The 20,553-nt window shown below is 33.6% G+C and overlaps 1 protein-coding gene across 5 annotated transcripts in view; it reads left to right on the top strand.

Annotated features, from left to right (window-relative positions):
• Nucleotides 1-20,553, top strand: part of LOC149792219 (extended synaptotagmin-2-like) — a 155,442-nt gene that overhangs the window by 90,501 nt on the left and 44,388 nt on the right. For all 5 annotated transcript variants that reach the window (XR_016423527.1, XR_016423529.1, XR_016423528.1 and 2 more), the window contains exons 15-17: nt 119-277; nt 7,094-7,243; nt 13,009-13,322. Coding sequence is in view for 2 of the 5 variants with exons in the window: in XM_089970745.1 (XP_089826871.1) it covers nt 119-277; nt 7,094-7,243; nt 13,009-13,322 (623 nt within the window). In the remaining 3 variants the exon portion in view is untranslated. The remainder of the gene's footprint in view (nt 1-118; nt 278-7,093; nt 7,244-13,008; nt 13,323-20,553) is intronic.

Genomic DNA, 20,553 nt, shown 5'->3' with positions numbered 1-20,553 from the left:
TGTGCACGGAGACTTTAACACATGTTCTCATTTTATAAAAAGTAAAACCTGTTAGACTTATAGAGAACATAATTATTCACTTCTTTTTAAAAAAATCTCCTTATTTTACAATTTCTAGAGAAGCAAGAAGTTGTCTGAACCATCTCCCTATGGTGTGATAAGCATTAGTCAGAACAGATTTGAAAGCAATGTTTTGAATGATACGTGTGAGCCTCGCTGGGAACAGTCCTTCCGCTGTCTTGTTCATGACCCACACTTTGAAGTGCTGGATCTTAAGGTATTCTCTATCTCTCTCTTTCACACACACACACACACACACACACACACACACACACACACACACACAAAATTGAATTTGACCATTTTACTCAAAGATGCAGTCCTACACTCTTTGCTTGTTCCAGCTCAGGTCTGCTGCAGTTATATTTACTTCAATGAGACCTCATTAGTGCAAGAAAAATGATAATGATCCCAGACAAAGCCTTAGAACAGATCATCTCAAGAAAGCACTTATAACAGTCTTATTGCAGTGAAAGCTAATGTCTACCATATAAATTATTATGAAAACCATAGAATGCTAATGTCTACCATTGAAATCTAATTTCTACCATGAAACTCTAATGTCTACCATAGAAATATAATTTCTACCATGAAACTCTAATGTCTACCATAGAAATATAATTTCTACCATAGAAATCTAATTTCTACCATGAAACTCTAATGTCTACCATAGAAATTTAATTTCTACCATGAAAATCTAATGTCTACCATAGAAATCTAATTTCTACCATAGAAAGCAAATGTCTTCCATTGAAATCTAATGTCTACCATAGAAATCAAATGTCTATCATAGAAATATAATTCTACAATAGAAATATAATGTCTACCATAGAAAGCTAATCTCTACCATAGAAATCTAATGTCTACCATGAAAATCTAATGTCTACCATAGAAAACTAATTTCTACCATAGAAAGCTAATGTCTACCATTGAAATCTAATGTCTACCATAGAAAGCAAATGTCTATCATAGAAATATAATTCTACAATAGAAATCTAATGTCTACCATAGAAAGCTAATATCTACCATGGAAATCTAATATCTACCATGGAAAGCTAATATAATTTACAGAATTTGCAAGAGACTGTCATTGTTTATCATCTCATGAATGCTGAAAAATTAACATTCATTTCTTATTTGGGCTTAATCAGGAGATAGGGGCAATACATTTGCTTTGACCGTAATCAGGATATGGGGGTAATTTAGCCAGGAATGGTTAATGCATTTCTTTGGCCTTAATCAGCATATGGAGGTAATGCATTGATTTGGCCCTGTCTTAATCAGGATATGGAGATAATGCATTACCTTGGCCTTAATCAGGATATCAGGATGATGCATTACTGTGGCCTTAATCACGATATCCGGATAATTTATTACTGTGGTCTTAATCAGGATATTTGGGTGATGCATTGATTTGGCCTTAATAAGGATATGGAGATAATGCATTACCTTGGCCTTAATCAGGATATCAGGATAATTTATTACTGTGGCCTTAATCAGGATATGGGGGTAATGCATTACTGTGGCATTAATCAGGATATGGGGGTAATGCATTACTGTGGCCTTAATCAGGATATGGGGGTAATGCATTACCTTGGCCTTAATCAGGATATCAGGGTAATGCATTACTGTGGCCTTAATCAGGATATGGGGGTGATGCATTGCTTTGGTCTTAATCAAGATATGGAGGTAATTTAGCCAGGATGGGAAGATGGGGTAATGCATTTCTTTGGCCTTAATCAGGATATGGAGATAATGCATTACCTTGGCCTTAATCAGGATATCAGGATCATTTATTACTGTGGCCTTAATCAGGGTATGGGGGTAATGCATTGCTTTGGTCTTAATTGGGACAAAGGGGTAAAATCATTGTTTTGGCCTTAATCAGGATATCAGGATAATTTTTGGGGGTAATGCATTTCTTTGGCCTTAATCAGGATATGAAGATAATGCATTACCTTGGCCTTAATCAGGATATCAGGATAATTTATTACTGTGGCCTTAATCATGATATGGGGGTAATGCATATCTTTGGCCTTAATCATGATTTAGGTATAATGCATTGCTTTGGTCTTAATTGGGACAAAGGGGTAAAATCATTGTTTTGGCCTTAATCAGGATATAGAGGTAATGCATTACATGTAAATTGCCTTAATCAGGATATAGAGATAATGCATTACATGTAAATTGCCTTAATCAGGATATAGAGGTAATGCATCACATGTAAATTGCCTTAATCAGGATATAGAGATAATGCATTACATGTAAATTGCCTTAATCAGGATATAGAGGTAATGCATCACATGTAAATTGCCTTAATCAGGATATAGAGATAATGCATCACATGTAAATTGCCTTAATCAGGATATAGAGATAATGCATTACATGTAAATTGCCTTAATCAGGATATAGAGATAATGCATTACATGTAAATTGCCTTAATCAGGATATAGAGATAATGCATTACATGTAAATTGCCTTAATCAGGATATAGAGGTAATGCATCACATGTAAATTGCCTTAATCAGGATATAGAGATAATGCATTACATGTAAATTGCCTTAATCAGGATATAGAGATAATGCATTACATGTAAATTGCCTTAATCAAGATATAGAGGTAATGCATTACATGTAAATTACCTTGCTGCTCATCCTGAATGGAAAGTCATATCAGCTACAGTTTTCAGCAGAAGACTTTTTATGATATCTATTTAGTCTTAAGTGAAGATAATGCCAGTCTGACAGCCAGTATGACTATCAGAGCAGCCATTTTGAAAAACCTGTTACTACAACTTCTCCAGAACAGAAAGTCATCACAGCATGGGATTTTCAACAGGTCTGTTCTGATCTAATTTCCAAGATATCCAAATTAAGCCATCACAGCAGCCATCTTGAAAATCATGTAACTGTTCCTTCATAGAGGAAAGTAACATCAATGTTGTGTTTTCAGCAGAAGACCTCTACTTATGTCTACTTAGTACTATATGAAAAGGTGCTTAACATGCATCCAGTATGGCCACCTTGGCAGCCATCTTGAAAATCTTTGTTGTTGCTATTTTTAAGAACAAAAAAGTCATATTAATAGGGGTTTTACCAAAATACTAATTTTAATGTCTATTTGGCCCAGAAGGAAAGCATTGCCAATCAGATCTCAAATATGGCTGAAACAATGAACATGTTGAAAATCTTGTTACCAGTTCTCCTGAATTAATCATTTTCAAGATGTCTGGTATGTCTAAAATGAAAATGGTGCCAGTCTAGCATCGAAAATGGATCTAGAATCCCAGGAAATTCTTCGTGTAGAGCGTCTGTACTGTGAAGAGAATCTTGTCTATTGGATAAACCACCTTAATGTCAGACATACACCAAGATTTGCAAATTAATCAACCTGCTTTATTTGCTAAAACATAATTGAAATTTACTCAATAAATATTTAAAAATTAAACAATCCATACACAGATTATGACTTTGTTTAGAATTTCATCCAGACTTTGTTAATGGAATCCATTATCAAACAGTTTAAGTACTGAGTGCATTGCTTCTAAGTCACACTGTGAAACAGGCAACCTGTAAATGCAAAATCTAGTTGGTTATAAGATACAGACACCATCAGCATTAAAAATCTCTTTTGAGGAGTTATATAAATTTTGACTGCCTTTGTCATTGTCAGACTATACCATAGATAATTAAATGATTGCCAGATAAACTTGCTCAGGTAAACTGTATTGTATGCTTTATTGTCAGGCCGACATATGTAGGAAGTAAGACATAGCACCCTCACACTTCTGGTGGCAGCAAAACGCAATGCTGGCTTCAACAGCATAATGTTTGGGTTCAGGTATTCGATTGGCACATATCCTTAAACCCATGTTAGGTTATAATCTTACATGGCTTCAATCGTTATGAAGCTAAGATTATTCATTATAATGCATGATGATTGCTAAACAATTTGACCTTGACCATGACCTTCCAGTGATAGAAAATATAAGGAAGATTTTAATAAATTCCTTTCATTTGCTAACATTTCCTAAAGTCCTCAATAACTTCTCAGCATGCATAGCATTAATCATTGTGAAACTTGGACAGTTCAGTCTACAACATGCTGACTTGCCCCTTTGACCTTCAAGTCCAGTTAAGGTTCATACAATTTGTGTTATTGTTTTGGGGTTTTTTTTCTCCATTTGCTTGCATGTTCTTAACTCGTTTGGAGATTTTGTTTTTCTGTTTGGAATCCGTAATTATGAAAGTAATACATCTCATTCTATTTTGTGTATTCTCACCCCTTTGACCTTGAGGTCAATATCCCAGTCAGAAAACTTGTGTTATTGTTAGGGTTACAGTTTTTTCATTTGCTTTCATTTCCTTAACCTCTTGAATGATTTTATTTATCTATGGATGAATTGTTTTGAAGCTAAGAGAATTTGTTATAACCTGTGACATGCTTACTTGCCCTTTTTGACCTTTGGGTAAAGGTCCCACATTTAATATCAGGTCTATAACTGAAATTGTACAGACCTTCTTAATGTCATTTTGTTACTGTGACATGATATGCAGTATGTGCAAAGTTTACAGACATGTTATGCAGTGTGTACAAAGTTTAATTTGAAATGGTATGCAGTATGTGCAGAGTTTATTCTGACATTCACAGTATGTGCAAAACTTAATGTAACATGTGCAGTAAGTGCAATGTTTAATGTAATGTGTGTAATATGTGTAAAGTTTAACGTGACATATGTGCAAAGTTTAGCACTCTATTTCCACATCACAGACCTGGACCAAAATTTTTAGATGGCTTGCTCTCAGTATAAGAAAGACTTTATCCTTGTGAAGTAAAATTGTCAATGGTCAAGGGTTACATTGACTTAAAGAAGTTTACATCTGCACAATAAATTAAGTTCTCCACTATCAAGAATTATGCAACATTTAGCTAATCCCTAGAGTAAGGGAGAAGTCTGTCAATTTAAGTGTCCAATGGTCAAGGTCACTGACTGGAAAAATAAATATGGTTTCTATACAGTAGCATTTTAATTGTACACCACAGATCTGGACCAAACTTTGTGAATAGCTTGCACTTGACCTTAGAATGACTTCTGTTGATTTGGGATTTAAAATATAAATGGTCAGTGTCGCTGTGGCTGAAAGAAGATAGTTGGTTTCTGCACAAAATTGCTAGGTTATCAAATGTACCATTGCCAGCTTGTGAACATTTACATATTGGTTGGGAAAGAAACCTTTTGATTTTGTGGTCAGAAGTGCAAAGGTCAAGGTCTTCATGCCAAAAAATAAAAATATAATTTGCATAATAATTTGGGTTCTAGATGATGTGCCTTAACCAAAGAATGTGGAGGGTTAAGTATGGAAGAGGCTTGTTGATTTTGGGTATAGAAGATCAAAGGTCAGGGTCATTGTAGGTGCAGATTAACTTTCGTTCTGTAGCACCTTCCTTGACCAAACTTTGTGGATGGCTTGCACTTAGGGGTTATAAAAGAAATGTAGAGAGTTTTTAGGTCATGGCTGTGAATAGTCTAAGAATAAAATAATGGCTTCTGCACATTAAGATTGCTCTAGAGTTCACTCTCATTGAACCCATTTGGTAGTAATCTCTAGAATCAACCCATTTGGCAGGATTCTTTAGAGTCAACCCATTTGGTAGTAATCTCTAGAGTCAACCCATTTGGTAGTAATCTCTAGAGTCAGCCCATTTGGCAGTAATCTCTAGAGTCAACCTTTTTGGTAGTAATCTCTAGAGTCAACCCATTTGTTAGTAATCTCTAGAGTCAACCCATTTGGTAGTAATCTATAGAATCAACCCATTTGGTAGTAATCTCTTGAATCAACCACACCTCTAAATGACTACTGAACATAGGGGGGCCTTGAGTGGCCGAGTGGTCTAAAGTGCTCTCCGTTACGGATCATTGCCATCTCACCTCTGTCTGCGTGGGTTTGAGTCTCCGATTCGGCCAATGTGGGTATGTGAGAAAGTTTGCCAGTAGCTTCTCGTGGGTCGGTGGTTCTTTCTGGGGTTTTCCTGGGTTCTTCCTCCACCATTAATACTGGCTGCCATGTATAGCCTATCGTGTGCTGAAAAATGGCATTAAACCCTATAACAACAACAACAACAACATCCAACAACAACAACAACATTGAACATAGGGCAGGTGTATCATATGCTGTTCATAGTACTCGCATTTAATTTTGTTGCATATCTGTGGAGGATGTAACAACACAAAACTATGAGTAGTTTAGTAATGTGTTCACATCCCCAAAAGTGTTGTTAATACACAAAAACAGTGTGGTCTAGTTATTTTTAAATGATCAAGCGGTCTTTTAATCTTGCTGGTCTGTACTTGCTAAATTTTGATTTTTAATGGATTTATATTACTGCACAAGATGTTAATTCACAAAAATATGAGTGGTTCTAAACAGTCTGTGTTCACTACCATCTTCTAAACTTGCTGGTCTAGTAATTGCTAAATTTTGATTTATGATGTTTTCATGTCACTGCCCAAGATGTTAATACACAAAAATATGAGCAGTTCTAAGCTGTGTGTATTTGTTTCTGTTGTATATTTATAACTTGCAGATTGTGTTGAATATGCTGACATAAATGATGCAAGTAACTCTAAGATTCTATACTGCATTTTATTATGGAAACACTTGCACAGTATGTCATTGTGTTATGGAAACACTTGTAATGTACATCAGTTTATCATGGAAACACTAGTACTTTGTCATTTTATTGTGGAAACTGCAATTAAACACTTGCAGTGTAAGTCATTGTATTATGGAAACATTCACAATATAAGTCATTTTAATTCTGACTTAGAAATTTGCCTCTCATTTTAACAGAAATGTTTAATACAAAAAAGAATGGAAAATATAATCAACATAAATGTTTTTTGAGAACATCTGAGTGTTAACTACTTAATTGTCAGAACTTTGAATACTCAAGTAAAATTAATTAATGACCATTTATCTCAATAACAAGATATCATCATTCCAACATTGTTTAGTTTTTTTTTTTTCTGCAGGTAATGGATAAGAAATCAGACAAATGCCTGGGTGAGCTGTCTTTCCCCCTGAAGAATCTCCTTGCGGCCCCTGATTTGGTTCTTGACCAACAATTCCAGCTGCGGAAATCAGAGACAAACAGCCAAGTCCATCTTAGGCTGGCACTTAGGGTACAGATTTACTACTCTTTGTAAAATAGGGTTATATTCCTTTCATATTATCCAAACATATGTTGGTTAAGAAAATCCTTTTAAATCCCCCCAGTATTATTATTCATTAGAAAAATCAAGCAATAAAATATGGCCATCTTATTTCAGTTCTTTTCCATTTGTACCTTAAATGCAGTTTCTTTGTCACATTTAATTTATCATCATTTATCAAAAGTTTGCCTTTCCATGGCACAACATTCTTTTCTATTTTTTAACAGCTTTTCTTTATTATTGCAATATCTAAAACTGTCCAATTTGATCACAGTATCTAAAACAGTTCTGTATTATAACATTATCCCAATATTATTACAGCATCCAAAATCAGCCCTATATTATTATAATATCCAAAACAGCCCTATATTATCACAGTATTCAAAATACCCCCATATTATCACAGATCCGAAACAGCCCTATATTATCACAATAACCAAGCCAGCCCTATATTATCACATTATCCAAAACAGCCCTATTATCTCAATATTCCAGTTGTATATTATCACAGTATCCAAAACAGCCTTATATTATCACAATAACCAACCCAGTCCTAAATTATCACAGTATCCAAAACAGCCTTATATTATCACAATAACCAACCCAGTCCTAAATTATCACAGTATCCAAAACAGCACTATTACCACAATATTCCAAACAGTTCTGTATTATCATAGTATCCAAAACAGCCTTGTATTATCACAATAACAAAAACCAGCCCTATATTATCACATTATCCAAAACAGCCCTATTATTTCAATATTTCAAACAACCTTTTATTATCACAGTATCCAGAACAGCCCTATATTGTCACAGTATAAAAAACAGCCCTATATTATCACAATATCCAAACCAGCTCTCAAAATACATTTTATTGCTTAATTTTAGCAACATTTTTCTACTGTTTATTTAAAACAATCTGGTTTTGCTTTATGACAGTTTTATTTTAAAGTTAGACCTGAATGTTAAACACTACAATCAGGATTTTTAATTTGCTTGATATTTCACATGCTCTGCAAGGACTTGACGCATATTTATTTACTGGATTAGGAGATATAGCTATTTAATTACCACTACAGTGTGACTGCAGTGGAAGCAGTCAAGCATCTTTGTGTAAAGAGTCTGATATGCATTTATGAACTTGTGGCATCACAAGAGGAACCCAAGTTGCCTAGCAACATGATGTATTGAAGTGGTAGTGACAATACCAACAAAACTGCTTTGTTTTGCAGCAGCATTTAAATAAATTTATATATTTCCATTAAATAAGGTTGACTACCTCTAGCACTTATTTTTATTAAAAAGTTTTACTTATGTTGATGTTTTCTACTAATTTGCATGTCAAAATCATCCAAGAATTGCCCCCAAAAATACACTTTATGTGTATTGTATTTGACAGTCCCAAATATAGGCCAGCAATTAAGAGTGGAAATTTGATGATTGATAATTGTCCATAAACAGTGGGTTCAGTTTATTGCTGAAATTGATAATAATGTGGAAAAATAACAATTTCCAGAGAGGACACTAGACCACCAACACAACTGTTGCTCTATTCATCTGACTTTGGCAGTTCTTCTGCAATGTACACTCTCTCTCTCTTTATGTATTATATGACATTCTGATATGATGATTTAGATGACATCAGAATGTAAAATATTATATGGCATTCTGATATGACGAGTTAGATGACATCAAAATGTAAAATATTATATGGCATTCTGATATGATGATTTAGATGACATCAAAATGTAAAATATTATATCACATTCTGATATGACGAGTTAGATGACATCAGAATGTAAAATATTATATCACATTCTGATATGACGAGTTAGATGACATCAGAATGTAAAATATTATATCACATTCTGATATGACGAGTTAGATGACATCAGAATGTAAAATATTATATCACATTCTGATATGACGAGTTAGATGACATCAGAATGTAAAATATATCACATTCTGATATGACGAGTTATCTGTACAATGTTGTATGTCATTTTAATATGATGAGTTAGAGATATCAAAATGTAAAATATTATATCACATTCTGATATGACGAGTTAGATGACATCAAAATGTAAAATATTATATGACATTGTGATATGACGAGTTAGATGACATCAAAATGTAAAATATTATATCACATTCTGATATGATGATTTAGATGACATCAGAATGTAAAATATTATATCACATTCTGATATGACGAGTTAGATGACATCAAAATGTAAAATATTATATGAGATTCTGATATGATGATTTAGATGACATCAAAATGTAAAATATTATATCACATTCTGATATGATGAGTTAGATGACATCAGAATGTAAAATATTATATGAGATTCTGATATGACGAGTTAGATGACATCAAAATGTAAAATATTATATGACATTCTGATATGACGAGTTAGATGACATCAGAATGTAAAATATTATATGAGATTCTGATATGATGAGTTAGATGACATCAGAATGTAAAATATTATATCACATTCTGATATGACGAGTTAGATTACATCAGAATGTAAAATATTATATGAGATTCTGATATGACGAGTTAGAGATATCAAAATGTAAAATATTATATGAGATTCTGATATGATGATTTAGATGACATCAGAATGTAAAATATTATATCACATTCTGATATGACGAGTTAGATGACATCAGAATGTAAAATATTATATGACATTCTGATATGATGATTTAGATGACATCAGAATGTAAAATATATCACATTCTGATATGACGAGTTATCTGTACAATGTTGTATGTCATTTTAATATGATGAGTTAGAGACATCAAAATGTAAAATATTATATCACATTCTGATATGACGAGTTAGATGACATCAAAATGTAAAATATTATATGACATTGTGATATGACGAGTTAGATGACATCAAAATGTAAAATATTATATCACATTCTGATATGATGATTTAGATGACATCAGAATGTAAAATATTATATCACATTCTGATATGACGAGTTAGATGACATCAAAATGTAAAATATTATATGAGATTCTGATATGATGATTTAGATGACATCAAAATGTAAAATATTATATCACATTCTGATATGACGAGTTAGATGACATCAGAATGTAAAATATTATATGAGATTCTGATATGACGAGTTAGATGACATCAAAATGTAAAATATTATATGACATTCTGATATGATGAGTTAGAGGACATCAGAATGTAAAATATTATATGACATTCTGATATGATGATTTAGATGACATCAGAATGTAAAATATATCACATTCTAATATGACGAGTTATCTGTACAATGTTGTATGTCATTTTAATATGATGAGTTAGAGACATCAAAATGTAAAATATTATATCACATTCTGATATGACGAGTTAGATGACATCAAAATGTAAAATATTATATCACATTCTGATATGATGATTTAGATGACATCAGAATGTAAAATATATCACATTCTGATATGACGAGTTATCTGTACAATGTTGTATGTCATTTTAATATGATGAGTTAGAGACATCAAAATGTAAAATATTATATCACATTCTGATATGACGAGTTAGATGACATCAAAATGTAAAATATTATATGACATTGTGATATGACGAGTTAGATGACATCAAAATGTAAAATATTATATCACATTCTGATATGATGATTTAGATGACATCAGAATGTAAAATATTATATCACATTCTGATATGACGAGTTAGATGACATCAAAATGTAAAATATTATATGAGATTCTGATATGATGATTTAGATGACATCAAAATGTAAAATATTATATCACATTCTGATATGACGAGTTAGATGACATCAGAATGTAAAATATTATATGAGATTCTGATATGACGAGTTAGATGACATCAAAATGTAAAATATTATATGACATTCTGATATGATGAGTTAGAGGACATCAGAATGTAAAATATTATATGACATTCTGATATGATGATTTAGATGACATCAGAATGTAAAATATATCACATTCTAATATGACGAGTTATCTGTACAATGTTGTATGTCATTTTAATATGATGAGTTAGAGACATCAAAATGTAAAATATTATATCACATTCTGATATGACGAGTTAGATGACATCAAAATGTAAAATATTATATCACATTCTGATATGATGATTTAGATGACATCAGAATGTAAAATATATCACATTCTGATATGACGAGTTATCTGTACAATGTTGTATGTCATTTTAATATGATGAGTTAGAGACATCAAAATGTAAAATATTATATCACATTCTGATATGACGAGTTAGATGACATCAAAATGTAAAATATTATATGACATTGTGATATGACGAGTTAGATGACATCAGAATGTAAAATATTATATGACATTCTGATATGACGAGTTAGATGACATCAGAATGTAAAATATTATATGAGATTCTGATATGATGAGTAAGATGACATCAAAATGTAAAATATTATATGACATTCTGATATGACGAGTTAGATGACATCAGAATGTAAAATATTATATGAGATTCTGATATGATGAGTTAGATGACATCAAAATGTAAAATATTATATGACATTCTGATATGATGATTTAGATGACATCAGAATGTAAAATATATCACATTCTGATATGACGAGTTATCTGTACAATGTTGTATGTCATTTTAATATGATGAGTTAGAGACATCAAAATGTAAAATATTATATCACATTCTGATATGACGAGTTAGATGACATCAAAATGTAAAATATTATATCACATTCTGATATGATGATTTAGATGACATCAGAATGTAAAATATATCACATTCTGATATGACGAGTTAGATGACATCAAAATGTAAAATATTATATGAGATTCTGATATGATGATTTAGATGACATCAAAATGTAAAATATTATATCACATTCTGATATGACGAGTTAGATGACATCAGAATGTAAAATATTATATGAGATTCTGATATGACAAGTTAGATGACATCAGAATGTAAAATATTATATGACATTCTGATATGATGATTTAGATGACATCAGAATGTAAAATATATCACATTCTGATATGACGAGTTATCTGTACAATGTTGTATGTCATTTTAATATGATGAGTTAGAGACATCAAAATGTAAAATATTATATCACATTCTGATATGACGAGTTAGATGACATCAGAATGTAAAATATTATATGACATTCTGATATGATGATTTAGATGACATCAGAATGTAAAATATTATATGAGATTCTGATATGACGAGTTAGATGACATCAAAATGTAAAATATTATATGAGATTCTGATATGACGAGTTAGATGACATCAGAATGTAAAATATTATATGAGATTCTGATATGACGAGTTATCTGTACAATGTTGCATGTCATTATAATATGATGAGTTATCTGTACAATGTTGCATGTCATTATAATATGATGAGTTATCTGTACAATGTTGCATGTCATTATAATATGATGAGTTATCTGTACAATGTTGCATGTCATTATAATATGATGAGTTGGAATATGTCAAAATGTAAAAAGTTTTGTGGCTTAAATTATGATGAAGAACATCCTTATCAAATATGTATACTGCTGAACTACTTTAATTTATGGGAAAACATTGTTCAGTAACTTCTTGTGTTTAATCTATTACACACATGAAGAGTATATAATACTGTCATTTACAATAAATTAAAGTTGTCTGACAATGTTTTAGCATACATCTTGATCTGTTCTAGGTTCTAACCACAGAGAAGACTGCAGACTGGCAAGAGGAGTCAGAAAACCTTTTGACCAAAAATGGCGAGGGGACCACACAAGACACTGTGCCTGAGAATGAATCACCAGGTGACCAGAAATCAGCTGTTGCAGCGCAAGTGGAGAAAAATTCCACACCTGGCATGAATGCCTCTCAGGAAAATAATGTGACTTCAAGTACAGCACCTGTGGGGCAGAATGACGTTAAACCAGTCACAAAGCCAATACCGCCAGCATCATCATCACATGATGAGAGCGATTCAGCAGTTAGACAGAGAAAGTCTGCCACACCAAGGTTGGTTTTATCTCACTGGATTTTACTGGCAGTGGTTACTTCAGAAACGATTTTGTTATAGTTTGTTTTAGCTCTGGCTGTAAAGCCATTGGAGCTTATATTATGGCCCACCACTTTTGATTACACTTGGAATAAATGCGTATATCAAGGGTTTTTTAGGAGTTCACTAATGGTTGAAATCCTTGTACACTAATCATGTTATCTCGCATCTGATTGGCTGACTTCAGGTGATCTTGCATCTGATTGGCTGACTTCAGATGATCTTGCATCTGATTGGCTGAGTTTGTTACAACTCTGGAGGTTGTATTTCCGATCTGATTTGATTGGCCCTAAAATATATGCTTATATCATTAAGATCTCAAACACATTCAATATCCATGCATACTAATGAGGTGATCTGTCATATAATTGAGTTTTTTTTACTCAAGATCTTGGATGGATTCATTGAGGAGTGAGTTCCATGCATATTAATGAGATAAGCTTGCATTTGATTGGCTGAAATTGTTACCAGTCTGAAGGCCTTATTTATGATAAGATTTTGATCAAACTTGGGACATAAGCTTATATCATCAGGATCTTGTACAAGTTTGATAATGAGCGAGATGCAGGTATATTAATAAATTGATCTTGCACGTGATTGTGTGATCTTGTTTTATGTATTTTTAATTTTTTGTTGGCTTTTCTTAATGAATATGTACATCAGTATTTGTTCTTTTACTTTGTCCAAACTCAAGCTAATGGTTACATGACAAGTGACATTTATTTGGTAAATAGCATAATAAATTGCTAATATTTTTCTATAAATTGTGGATTAAATGCTCAGATCATTATTGGTAGTACACATCTTTACTTCAATTTGAGTTAAAGACAGAATCTTGATTCAGACCTTAAAACTTCCAGAATATCAATTTCCTATAAGTTGACAGAGTATTTTCAGAAAATTTAATTGGGACCTAGGTCAAGTAGAGGGGTATATAGTCTTGTTTACTAAGAATTATTCATTCGTGCCTTAACATCTGATTCTGAGCAGAATCAGTACTACTGTTGTGTTCGGTTTTTATTTTGGTTGGATTTATAGTGTAAGACCACAGAGTAATAACACTTGCTAACACTCTTTTATCTGATTTTGATCAAACCTGAAACAATTGTTCATAGATACTGGATGAGTTTCATGGTGATTGAATTTCACATTTATTAATGATGCCATCTTGCTGAGCTTGCTAGCACTCTTGAAATTTTGGTCAAATTTGGAATGCAGGGCTTGTGTTTTGAGGAGTGCAATCTTTAAACTGCTTAAACTGCTTCCAGAGAGTGATTCATCATTCACCCTGATCTTGTTGTTCAAAACAAAGATTTCCAGATGTTTTCTGAGTGAATTTCTTAATTTTTGTCCCAGATTTCAGTCACCTTTCACAAATACTGATGTATTTACAGGTAATTTCAACCTATACCTGCTCCAAACAAACAGTATAGGCAAGTCCAAGTTAAGTCCGACCAAGAAATTGAAAAAAAAAAAGATTTTTGAGCTTGATGATAATCATGAACCCACAGAGAAAATATGTTAAAAGCAGAAATATAAAACATCATATCAGGACACATCGAACTGCTGAACTGTCAGAAAGGGAGTTAATTTTGTACATTGTTCATTGTGCAAATCTGAGTTATCTTGCACTCATGGCAGATGGTTTGACTGTTAGTGATGTGGAATCAAAGGCACACAAGGACTTTGTTCTGTGTTCCCTGTTTCATTGAGACAATTTTTTGTTTTAGATAGCCTGTTTTTCAGTGCCTTACAGTATTATGGACTATAGACTTGAGTGTACAACACATAAAATATATGTTGTGAGAAAATTACTATTTACATATCAGAAGCAATACTATATATACTTAGTGGTAAGTTGACTCAACTTGAATCTACCTGCATTTTTGGTCAGCAAAAAGCTAATTTCTCTTTGACTCCTGTCAGTGAAGGTGTACATTGCTAATCAGGTCCATCTGTAAGAGGTGTTTTATCATCTGTGAGTTGGAAAAATAATGAAACCAAGCTGGATGGATGGATGGACAGATGGATGGATTGATGGAAAACTGGAGTAAAACTAAATGGAATTATATTATTGAATGGAATATGTCACAAGTAAATTGACATCTTACATTTTGTCCATCTGTATGGACTAAAATTCATAGAAATCCATGAATTCTCTCATAGGCTACATAACAGTATAGAAAAAGTAGCCCAGAATGACCGAATTCACACTGCCCATCCATAAGTTAATTCTGTTACTTCTTACAAATAAAGAATGAATGTTAAGACAATGTTTTTGTGAATCAAAGTATCCTGTAATTGTCACTGTCTAATGGCATCTGGTACTAAGCCCAAGAATTCATTCTCATAATCGGAGTTACCAAATAAAGATCTGAAATCCTCCATCATTGTTTGGTTGTCATAAACTTTGCCTAACTCCCAACTCCTCGTCTTTACTGTCATATATGTATGCTTTATGTGGAGATGGAGCTTGTTAATGCCAGTTTTATCATACAGTCTGTGAATTTTATCATACAGTATGTGAATTCTATCATAAAGTATGTTAATTCTATCATACAGTATGTGAATTCTACCATACAGTATGTGAATTTTATCATACAGTATGTGAATTCTATCATACAGTGAGTGAATTTTATCATACAGTATGTGAATTCTATCATACAGTGTGTGAATTCTATCATACAGTATGTGAATTTTATCATACAGTATGTGAATTGTGAATTCTATCATACAGTGTGTGAATTCTATCATACAGTATGTGAATTCTATCATACAGTGTGTGAATTCTATCATACAGTATGTGAATTCTATCATACAGTATGTGAATTTTATTAAAAACTGCAACTGAAGAAGAGTTTATTGTGAGACATGATTAAAAGGAGTTCTTATTAGGACAAAACCTTGCATAGATCAAGTATCATACTTGTGGCTCAATTGAAGGGTTGATAGCTGGAAAATGAAGCAGTTGCTGCCTTTACAAGTTACAAGTTAACGAATTATGGGCACAGGGAGTTGTAGGCACTGAAGAAGTATCAGATTTGTGTCAAAAGATTGTCAACTGATGCAACATCATGGGTATTGCCTTTACGAGCCAACATTTAATCTGTTCAAATGCACTGGCAGATAACTTATTAAATATCACTTGGGAATTCAATCTGGCTTTATGAAAAATGCAATATAAATTAAACCAGAACTTTAATTGCATCAAACACAAAGTGTTGTAATGCGTTTAATGCAACTTTTATGCACTAATTGAAGCAATATACTTTAATGTTAAAAATCATTGAATGGCACTTCATTTGAGTATTGTTTAATTTAATATTTTCAAATTATGAAAATCCAGGTAAATATACATACAAGTATTGTGTAATGAATGTTATAATGAAAAGGATAAACACAGTGCCTATCCTGTACATGGAAATGATAAACATAGTGCCTACCCTGTACATGGAAAGGATAAACACAGTGCCTACCCTGTACATGAAATGGATAAACACAGTGCCAACCCTGTACATGGAAATGATAAACACAGTGCCAACCCTGTACATGAAAATGATAAACACAATGCCTACCCTGTACATGGAAAGGATAAACACAGCGCCTACCCTGTACATGGAAATGATAAACACAGTGCCAACTCTGTACATGAAAAGGATAAATATAGTGCCTACCCTGTACATGAAAAGGATAAACACAGTGTCAACCCTATACCTGAAAAGAATAAACACAGTGCCAATCCTGTATATGAAAAGGATAAACACAGTGCCTACCGTGTAAATGAAAAGAATAAACACAGTGCCTACTGTGTAAATAAAAAGAATAAACACAGTGCCTACCATGTAAATGAAAACAATAAATACAGTGCCAATGAAAAGAATAAACACAGTGCTAACCCTGTACATGAAAAGGATAAACACAGTGCCAACCCTGTACATGAAAATTATAAACACAGTGCCTACCCTGTACATGAAAAGGATAAACACAGTACCTACCCTGTACATGAAAAGGATAAACACAGTGCCTACCCTGTACATGGAAGTGATAAACACAGTGCCTACCCTGTACATGGAAATGATAAACACAGTGCCAACCCTGTACATGAAAATGATAAACACAATGCCTACCCTGTACATGGAAAGGATAAACACAGTGCCTACCCTGGACATGGAAAGGATAAACACAGTGCCTACCCTGTACATGGAAAGGATAAACACAGTGCCTACCCTGTACATGGAAACGATAAACACAGTGCCAACCCTGTACATGAAAAGGATAAACACAGTGCCCACCCTGTACATGAAAATTATAAACACAGTGCCTACCCTGTACATGAAAAGGATAAACACAGTGCCTACCCTGTACATGTAAAGGATAAACACAGTGTCAACCCTATACATGAAAAGGATAAACACAGTGCCAACCCTGTATATGAAAATAATAAATGCAGTGCCCACTCTGTACATGAAAAGGATAAACACAGTGCCAACCCTGTACATGAAAAGGATAAACACAGTGCCTACCCTGTACATGTAAAGGATAAACACAGTGTCAACCCTATACATGAAAAGGATAAACACAGTGCCAACCCTGTATATGAAAATAATAAATGCAGTGCCCACCCTGTACATGAAAAGGATAAACACAGTGCCTACTGTGTAAATGAAAAGAATAAACACAGTGCCTACCCTGTACATGAAAAGGATAAACACAGTGTCAACCCTATACCTGAAAAGAATAAACACAGTGCCAATCCTGTATATGAAAAGGATAAACACAGTGCCTACCGTGTAAATGAAAAGAATAAACACGGTGCCTACTGTGTAAATAAAAAGAATAAACACAGTGCCTACCATGTAAATGAAAACAATAAACACAGTGCCAATGAAAAGAATAAACACAGTGCTAACCCTGTACATGAAAAGGATAAACACAGTGCCAACCCTGTACATGAAAAGGATAAACACAGTGCCTACCCTGTACATGTAAAGAATAAACACAGTGTCAACCCTATACATGAAAAGATAAACACAGTGCCAACCCTGTATATGAAAATAATAAATGCAGTGCCTAACTTGTACATGAAAAGGATAAACACAGTGCCTACCCTGTACATGAAAATAATAAATGCAGTGCCCACCCTGTACATGAAAAGGATAAACACAGTGTCTACCCTGTACATGGAAAGGATAAACACAGTGCCTACCCACAGTGTCAGTGCTGTACATGAAAATAATAAATGCAGTGCCCACCCTATACATGAAAAGGATAAACACAGTGCCTATGCTGTACATGAAAAGGATCAACACAGTGCCTACCCTGTACATGAAAATAATCAACACAGTGCCTACCCTGTACACGATCAGGGTAAATTCAGTGCCTGCCCTGTACATGTTCAGGGTAAATGCAGTGCCTGCCCTGTACATAATCAGGGTAAATGCAGTGCCTACCCTGTACATGATCAGGGTAACCCTGTACACAATCAGGGTAAATGCAGTGCCTGCCCTGTACATGATCAGGGTAAATGCAGTGCCTGCCCTGTACATAATCAGGGTAAATGCAGTGCCTACCCTGTACATGATCAGGGTAAATGCAGTGCCTACGCTGTACATGATCAGGGTAAATGCATTGCCTGCCCTGTACATAATCGGGGTAAATGCAGTGCCTGCCCTGTACATAATCAGTGCCTACTCTGTACATAATCAGGGTAAATGCAGTACCTACCCTGTACATGATTAGGGTAAATGCAGTGCCTGCCCTGTACATAATCAGGGTAAATGCAGTGACTGCCCTGTACATAATCAGGGTAAATGCAGTGCCTACCCTGTACATAATCAGGGTAAATGCAGTGCCTGCCCTGTGCATGACCAGGGTAAATGCAGTGCCTGCCCTGTACATGACCAGGACCCAGAAATTTTAATCAGTATCATGAGATTCTCAACATTAAATAAGAAGCCGTATGATAAGTTTTCTTTTTTCACTGTAAATAACTATATTTGATGACAAATTTTGGTCAATGCAAATGTCACTAATGCCTACTGGCACCAAGACTTAAATAAATAAATACCAATTAACCAGTTTTGATAGGTAAAATTCTTGTTTTAGTTCTAGGCTTTAATTTAGTTCAGTACAGTCATCATAAATGCTATGTCCCCATGTGTATTTCATCACAGCATTCAATACAGTCATCATAAATGCAATGTCCCCATGTGTATTTCATCACAGCGTTCAGTACAGTCATCATAAATGTAATGTCCCCATGTGTATTTCATCACAGCGTTCAGTACAGTCATCATAAATGCAATGTCCCCGTGTGTATTTCATCACAGCATTCAGTACAGTCATCATAAATGCAATGCCCCCGTGTGTATTTCATCACAGCATTCAGTAGTCATCATAAATGCAATGTCCCCATGTGTATTTCATCACAACATTCAGTACAGTCATCATAAATGCAATGTCCCCATGTGTATTTCATCACAGCGTTCAGTACAGTCATCATAAATGCAATGTCTCCATGTGTTTTTCATCACAGCATTCAGTAGTCATCATAAATCCAATGTCTGCATGTGTATTTCATCACAGTGTTCAGTACAGTCATCATAAATGCAATGTCTCCATGTGTTTTTCATCACAGCATTCAGTAGTCATCATAAATCCAATGTCTGCATGTGTATTTCATCACAGTGTTCAGTACAGTCATCATAAATGCAATGTCCCCATGTGTATTTCATCACAGTGTTCAGTACAGTCATCATAAATGCAATGTCCCCGTGTGTATTTCATCACAGCGTTCAGTACAGTCATCATAAATGCAATGTCTCCATGTGTATTTCATTACAGCGTTTTGTCTGCAAGCATTTCTGTGAGAACCTGATTATGTGCTGACCATGTTTTAATGTCTGACATGTTGAAATATTTGTTGTGTTGTTACAGTCTATTAAAATCAGACCTGCTTTGCATTATCGTGCTAATTACATTATCATGCTAATTACAAGAATCATGCTGATTACAAGAATCAAACTAATTACAAGAAGGCATATAAGATGATTGTACTGAAACTAAATTAAAAAATTAAACATGACTTTCATTAGACAAAACTTATTTAATTGGTATTTATTTCTAACTCATTGATCCATGGAGATTTCTTTGTTTTTTGCTTGAAATAGTGGTAGGAAATGAATTTGGGGG

Source organism: Sinohyriopsis cumingii, chromosome 9 (assembly GCF_028554795.1).
Source record: "Sinohyriopsis cumingii isolate HCF-2022 chromosome 9, ASM2855479v2, whole genome shotgun sequence".
Classification (NCBI taxonomy): Eukaryota; Metazoa; Mollusca; class Bivalvia; order Unionida; family Unionidae; genus Sinohyriopsis; species Sinohyriopsis cumingii.
Note: the sequence above shows the minus strand (reverse complement) of the source record. Positions and strands in the feature narration are given on the sequence as shown.